Source organism: Ixodes scapularis, unplaced genomic scaffold (genome assembly GCF_016920785.2).
Source record: "Ixodes scapularis isolate PalLabHiFi unplaced genomic scaffold, ASM1692078v2 PGA_scaffold4__175_contigs__length_147842914, whole genome shotgun sequence".
NCBI lineage: Eukaryota > Metazoa > Arthropoda > Arachnida > Ixodida > Ixodidae > Ixodes > Ixodes scapularis.
In genome coordinates, this window is record NW_024609879.1 from 53,945,086 (window position 1) to 53,952,896 (window position 7,811).

The window sequence follows — 7,811 nt, forward strand, 5'->3', positions numbered from 1 at the left end:
GCGGTGTACATGAAGACCTTTTTTGTGTTCGCTTTATTTCGTGAGCGTTCTCAGCTCCTAATGATAAGAGAAAAATAACCGTGTCGGTACCAGAATATGCGAGGCGTTCGAGCCGGCAGGGCCGTACATCGGTGCACCCACACAATTCCCGTTGGCCGCGAGGCATTCTGGGATTTCCGGAAAGGTTTATAAGGTGGAGCTACACACTTGAAACATGAATGCGCGATTTCGAAAGTGATCTTCGTGATCACAACATGATGTTAGTTTGTGTCCAATAATATTACATAAGACGCTCAGGAAGGCATACCACCGACAGGAAAAGATTGGTGCATACAGATGCAGTTTCATCGTTCCCTAGATTTCAAAATCGGGCACGCGATTTTCAGTCTTTATCTTTTTTTTTTTTTAATTACCACAAGGCAGTCCTAGTTTGTGTCCAATAAATATGTTTAACAGGATCGCGAAATGCTCTCCACTTAATACACCCTAATTGGTTCCAGAATCCTGTCGACTTTTCTTCCGGTGTGTTTCTCGGTTGAATGCGAAAGGCATATATGCTGACTGCATGGCGCGCACTTGCTCATTCATTCAGTCCATTTGTTTCGAAATGACACCTTAGTGGCTCCGACGTCACAATTCAGCTGTCGCAGTGTTTAACCTTACGGGTTGCTTGAGTGCGCTGACTTTTGTTTATTACTATAGTTCCACCCAACGAGACAAATTTATTTATAGGATGTTAACGTTCCAATCTAGTTCTGTATTCGCATAGGCATTTGTTATTCCTGTTCTCCACAGTTTCGGCAGAATGACAGAAAGCACAGTTCAGTTCCTCGCACCGCAGAAATTAGGTACTCAAAACAAAAAATATCCCTAGTAAAAAAAAAAAAAAGGAAGGACAAACCTTATGTGTATAAGTATTAGTTTGTCCCATTAATGTGTATTTCCACGCGCGTCTCCGAGCAAGCGCGTCCGTGGCCGAACCCACCCTCGTGAACGGACGCGGGATGACGAGCTCCGTTGGAGCGGCTTCAGCGGCCCTGTCGGGCCGTGGTGTCAGAAAGGACGATGAACAACTGATTACCAGTATACCTGCCGGCTGTGCTTACTGAACCTGTGGTGCTCAACACCGTTTTTCTGCACGCCGATGTGAGAGGCCGTCTACACTACGTAGAAGATTTCCGTAACGCCCTGAATTGTCTGGCACTGCATTCCGAGGTTGCCGCTTTGGGGGTGTACCACATGAGTTGCGACTGGGCCGTGACCTTCAAAACACCATGGAGTGAACAGAGGAACCTGGCGGCAGCCGACCTAATCGCCAAAGAACGGCGCTGCATCGTCGTCGACCCTGGCGACCGAGCGGTACGCATGAAGCTGCATTGGCTGCTCCACCATATCCCGGACGACGACGTGAGGGAGGCCCTTGCACCTTATGGCAAGGTGAAAGAGGTCGCAGCCAGGAATTGGCGAGTGCAGGGTTTCCTGGAATGCGGGTCAATGAAGCGCACTGCCGTTATGTGGCTGAAGCCTGGGCTCACTCTGGAGGACCTGCCGCACATGCTACGTGTTGCCGGAGTGCTAACCCTTGTCGTCACATCGGGTAGGGCTCCTCTCTGCCTGCGCTGCCAATGCACTGGTCACATTCGCCATGTTGACCACGAGCCAACGTGTGGTGCCCGCCACCGTTTTGGTGATGATACCGATCATTGTGTCAAGACCAGGGTGTAAGATAGACAGGAGGGGAAACGAGAGCCAAATAAGCGACCGGATTGTGTCCCCCTCGGTTTTCTCTTTTTCTGTGGCGCCATCTATGAGGAGCACCGCGAACTCTCACTCCGGGTGGGCGACCGGTGGCGACCAGCTAAACTGACGGAGATGGTGTCTTGTGTATTTTCAATGGAGAAATGTCGTGCTCTTGGTTTATTTTCCGCACTTTCCCATAAAGTTCCACACAAATCCGATTCCGATTTTTTTCCTCTCGCCGCAGCGCCATCTGTCACAAATAGGGGGTACCCGCAAGCAGACGAGTACACAATCCGATCACGGCGCTGCGGTAGGCTTCTATAGGCCGTTTCCCCACCTGTCTATCTTGCATCCTGGTCAAGACCTACGCAACGGCCACGGGGTCCGAAATAAACGAGGCAAACGCCGAACTTCTTATGGACGAGGTGGAGGCAGAGGACGTAAAGAAGGGGGCGGTTCCTGCCAACACATCGTCCGCGGCCAAACCGGCGGACGGCGATAGAGTTGCGACGGACCCATTGTTGAGGGAATTGTTGCTTCTTGGCGTTCCGAGATATCGATCAGTCTCAACAAACCCCAACACACACGTTCCAAACAGACGAGCCACTTTCTCGTTCTCCGATCGGTAGCGTTCCAGCTTTCGTTCTGTCCGTCTCCACTTTCCCGGCTGTTGATCTTCGCGGCTGCATCCGGCCGCTGCGGGTACGAAGTTTTCATCTCGACCCCCGCGCGCGATCGTAAATCGTCTCCGCCGAGACAAGCCGTGGAGTGAGGTTCAGCTCGCTCCTCGCGTGCATCCTCCCCGCAGAGGGAATCCAATGCCGTCCTCGCGAAAGTTCCAACACACTCCCCACCGAATGGGCGCGAGCACATTCTAGAGTTCCGTCATTTCTAAGGGGTAGATTAGTTGCACTGGCCTTCGCAATACTGTACCGCGATGTACGCGAATCTCGCATGAACGAACCCTTGCATCCCGTCCATGAAATACCTTCTCAACCTTTCCAAGCTTCCAAAGCAGTCGTGGAAGTGGCTCTTTCAAAAGGACCAACTGGCCCACTCGGGGCGGAGGGGACTGCTTTTGGTGACTAGCATACGCAGATCTCAGTCCTCGGAGGTATTCCGGCCCCCACGTCCCCCAAAATAAATTTAGGATCCGTTTTCGCTTTCGCCACAGACCGCGAAGTGTCTCCGGTGTCGAAGCGAGCGGCTCTCCCCCGGCCGCCGGCAGCGCCGTCAGCCGTCTACCGATTAGAAAGCTCGCAGGCGTGAGAGGGTCGCCCTCTCCCACCTCTTTGTATAGAAAGGTCAATGGTCTCGAATTCACCACGGCTTCAATTTCGGTGAGAACCGTGGCCAATTCATCTGCGCCCAGGCATTTCTTTTCGATCACCTTCCTCAATGACACCTTTACTGAGCGCACGAGCCTCTCATAAAAACCTCCGCAACATGGCGCTCGTTCGACAATAAATCGCCACTCTATGCCAGCATTGGCAAAATGCTGAATCACATCAGGGTGTCGGAGTGTCTTCCACAGTTCCCTTAGTTCTTTTGAGGCCCGTTTAAATGTCAAAGCGTTATCCGAATAAATGACGCGGCATACCCCTCTCCGCGACACAAATCTGCGAAAGGCATACAGAAAGCTCTTTGTCGACATGTCTGTCACTAACTCTAAATGTACCGCTCGGGTAACCGCACATGTAAACAACAAGACGTAACATTTGCTGGTGAGGTCGTTCGCCTTAACATACAGGGGTCCCGCAAAGTCTGTGTCCACTACTTCAAACGGGTCCGCTCGCGTTGTACGATCCGCCGGCAAGGGTCCCGTTGGAGCACTTGCAGGAGTCGCGTTGAATCGCTGGCAGGTCACACACGCACGCACTACTTTCTTTACCAGCTGTCTTCCGCGGAGGATCCAGTACTTCTCGCGCAGCTGCACGAGAGTGTCCCTGGCTCCCGCGTGCAGTACCTGGCGATGGGCGTCGATAGTCAGCAACGTTGAGTATCGATGCTCCTTAGGCAGTACAATGGGGTGGCGTTCTTCTTGCGTCAGGTTCGATGACTGGAGTCGACCGCTGATCCTCAGCAATCCCTCTTCATCGATGAAAGTGCGAAAGTCACGCAAGAGCGACCCAGGTGGGGGCGACATTCTTTTTGCTGCACAATCAATATCGGAGGCAAACGCTGGTCTTTGTGCTCTCGTTATCCAGTGTGTTTGCGCTACGTGGATCTCCTAGGCGGTCAGTGGTCCCATCCTTTTTTCTGACGATCTGAGGTTATAGATGAACCGTAGAATCCAGGCCGTTGTTCTGTGGAGTTTCAAGGCCGAGCTGAACCTTGAGATGTCCAGCAACTCTTCCGGTACAGTTGCAGTTACCTCGAAGAGCTCTGCTCTTGGAGTCCTCTCCTCGAGCCCGTCGTGGGAAAGCTCCTCGTCACTTTCCCCAGGCCACTCTGTCGCAGGCAGTAGCAACCGTTCCACCAGAGCGGTGCAGACAGCAGTCGATCCGCGGACCGCCCTCGTGTCATCAGGTCGGCAGGATTTTCTTTCCCCGGGCAGTGGCGCCACATTGCCTACCTCGTTGTTTGCTTGAATTTCTTGTACTCTATTTTTCACGAACGTCTTCCACCTGGATGGCTCTCCCCTAATCCAGTGCAGAGCGATCATAGAATCCGGCCAGAAGTGAACTTCATCCACTTTGGTTTCGAGGTGTGTCCTTACGTACTTCAACAGCCTCGATTCGATCAAGCATGCCATGAGCTCTAACCTAGCAAGGCAGATTTCCTTTAGGGGTGACACGCGGCACTTAGCCAGTAAGAGTGTCGCGGTCGTTTCTCCGGTGTCATCCGTTGAGCAGATGAAGATCATCGAACCGTATGCGGAGGTGCTGGCATCAAAGAATACGTGCAACGTTCGATGTACAACGTTGCCCTTCCGCTCGCTGTCGTAGAATCTGGGCACGTTAATTTGCTGAAGTGTGGTGAGCTCGTCGCACCATTTGCTCCAGCCACTCATCAGCTCTTCCGGCAGTGTATCGTCCCAGCGCAGATTCAGCTTCCAGATTTCCTGAAACAAGATCTTGGCTCGCACCACGAAGGGGGAGAGGAAAGCAAGGGGGTCATACAGTCGTGCTGTCGTCTGGAGCACGAAACGCTTGGTGTTTCTTCGTTGGCGGGCAAAATCAATCACGTGTTCTGTCGACAAGGAAAGGCTGTCTTCATTCGGCTTCCACAACAGACCGAGTACCTTCAACACACCCGTCTGTTGTCCCGATGGTCTCTCATCGGGACCCCTGTCTTCAAGCATTTTCGACAGGGCTGCGCTATTGGAGCCCCACTTATAGAGCTTCATCCCCGCTGCTCCAAATATCTCGATCGCCTCGTTGCAGAATGTCCGGGCGTCCTCTTCACTTTCCGCGCCCGTCAACAGGTCGTCAACGTAGACCGATCTACCCAGTCGCTCTGCTGTCTTGGGGAATACGCTCTCCATTTCTCTGAAATGATGTCGTAGGGTCGCGGCCAACAGCAAGGGGCTGGACGTGGCTCCGAAAATGACCCTCGTCATACGACAGACTTCCACCTCCGGAGTTGTTTGGTTCGGTTGAGGAATTTCTTTGCACCAGAGGAACCGCAGAGCATTGCGATCCTCCGGGTTTACTTCGATTTGAAGGAAGGCCTTTTCGACGTCCGCAACCAGTGCCACCGGGTGTTGCCTGAAGCTGAGAAGCAGGCTAACAAGTTCTGGGTTCAGGTTCGGACCGCTCTCCAGGTTGTTGTTTAGTGACTTGCAGTTCGTTCCGTGCGAAGACGCGTCGAAAACGATTCTCATCTTTGTCGTACTGCTGCCTTCTCGCAGAACAGCCTGGTGGGGCATGTAGTACACCCGTTCATTCGAGTTATCGTCTCTCTCGACCCTCTCAGCCATTCCGTTCTCGACGTAAAGCCGGACTGCCTGATCATATCTCTACATGAGCTCAGGATTCTTGCTTAGCCTCTTTCGTTGGCTTTCGAGTCTCTTCCAAGCCATCTCTCGGTTGCAATCAAGCTTTACATCAGGTTTCCAAGGGAGGCTCACTTCGTATCTTCGATCAGATTTGGTGATGCTTCTCTCAAAGCGCTGCATGATGTCGCTATCGGAGTGATCATGGACCTCTGCGTCCACAACTCCCATACTCTCAAGCTCCCAAAATCCTCTCAGGACAGCCGTGTTCTCCTGGTCACTCACGGCAGCTCTGAGGACGATCACTTGGGAACAGTTGACAACAGCTGCAGTCGCCTGGGAACGTCCATGTACTGCCCAACCAAAGGCGGTCTCCACTGCCGTCAGGTTCTCGCTCAGTCGACGGACTCTTCCCGTAACGCATCCCCAGTAGTGCTCCAATCCTAAGAGGATTCCTACTCCGTTGCACTCGAGTCCGTTCAGGTCGTCACCGACCGTTAGTCCGAGCTCCTCCATATTCACCAGGATGTCTTCATCCGGGCCTGGAAGTTCTTGTTCGCAGATAGAACGCGTCTCGAGGGCGTCTATCTCGTATGTCTGGCCGGTTAGACGATTACTCAAAACTACTTGAACTCTACGGTACGTTTGTTCGCTAGTCTTACCACCGAACACTCCGACTGTAAGAACCTCCGTTCCGAGAAGCTTGCAACCAAGACCCCTTGACAGCTCCTCTGTAATGAAGGAGCGCTGACTACCGCTGTCGAAGAAAATGCGCGCCAACTTTCTTTTGTTCTTGCTTTCCACCCACGCGGTAACCGTTTGCAGAAGGACAGCCGGTTTGTTGCCCTTCTCGCTCACATGCAGGTTGAGAGGAGTCTTGACTTTCTTCCGCGTTTCATCCAATCCGCTGGCAGCTCGTCCCGGCAAGTAGTCTGGATCACATATAGTGGATACATGCCTTCCTCCACACCTGTCACAACGAAGAATGCCGCGACACATTCTTGCCGTGTGGTTCGGCTTTGTGCACCGGAAGCACCTGCGATCGGCTTGCAGCCTGCGCTTCTTTTCCTTGAGTTCGATCTTCGCGTTACAGTCTGGTGTGCTGTGCGCCTTTGATTTGCAAAGAAAGCATTCCATGCTGTTCATCCTGCCATGCAAGGCCGTAGCGGTTGCGTTCCGAGTCTTGGCGTTGTTTAGGCGCCTCTTCGGATGTTCATGCATGGGGAAACAATGTGCAGGCTTACCGCCGGCGTCTTCGGGTTGTTCCTTGGATGTTTTCTCCCGGCTCTCCACCTCGATCTTGAGAAAGTTCAGCAGCGCGCGCACCTCCTTAACGGGTCCTTGTTCCGTTGCTGAGTCGGAGCCGATGTCGGTTGCTGATGTTCTCCCGGCGGTGGCGTTTTCGGCGTTCCCCGAAGACATCTTGCGGTTGAACTCGAGCCTCATGTCGTCCGGAAGCGCACGAAGCAGAACCGGGTAGAGCATGGCACAGTATGACTGATCCGTCACAGCCAACGCCCGAAGGCCCCGGATGTGAGCCTGGACGCTGTCGTAGACCCGCCGCAGAGCTCTGACGCTGCGCGATGACGGCACCTGAATGATGTCCATGAGCCCTGTCATGTGGTCCTGTATCAGCTCCGCCTGGTTCCCGAACCGCTGCTGCAGGAGCTCGATGGCGTGGGCGTAGCATTCAGCGGTTGGGTGCAGTTTTTCGATGGCGGCTGCTCCATCACCAGTCAGGGCTGACCTCAAGTAGTTGAATTTTTCTGAGGACGATAGTTCCGGATTTTCATGGATGGCGGTCTGAAATTGCTCCCAGAAGGGCTGCCAATTTCTTCGGTGTCCGTTAAACTTGATGAGCTCTAATTTGGGAAGCTTGATTTTTGATGTCACCTTTCTTGCTTCCCGCTCTTCGTTCGGTTTCCCGCTTGTTCGTTGGCTGTCCTCCGGACTTTTCACTTTCCTTTTGAGCTTTGCTAGACACGTGACGATCTTGTGAGAATAATCTATCCCTTGCGTGAATTCTGCTTTTGCTTCTTTTTCGAAAATCAACGACTCGATCGCGGCATCTGCGTGGTTGAGTTGGTCCCGAGCGAGGCTTAGACGTTCGATCAATATATCGAGATCATCGACG

The 7,811-nt window shown here is 53.0% G+C and overlaps 1 protein-coding gene across 1 annotated transcript; it reads right to left on the reverse strand.

Annotated features, from left to right (window-relative positions):
* Positions 1-5,701: 5,701 nt before the first annotated feature.
* On the reverse strand, positions 5,702-7,297 carry LOC120850408. The gene has a single exon (XM_040222884.1). It carries the CDS (start codon positions 7,295-7,297, stop codon positions 5,702-5,704), a length of 1,596 nt encoding a protein of 531 aa, XP_040078818.1.
* Between the last annotated feature and the right edge of the window lie 514 nt (positions 7,298-7,811).

Bases quoted from the DNA above. Each gene is read 5' to 3' on its own strand.
- LOC120850408 (XM_040222884.1), bottom strand. From the start codon at position 7,297: ATGACAGGGCTCATGGACATCATTCAGGTGCCGTCATCGCGCAGCGTC.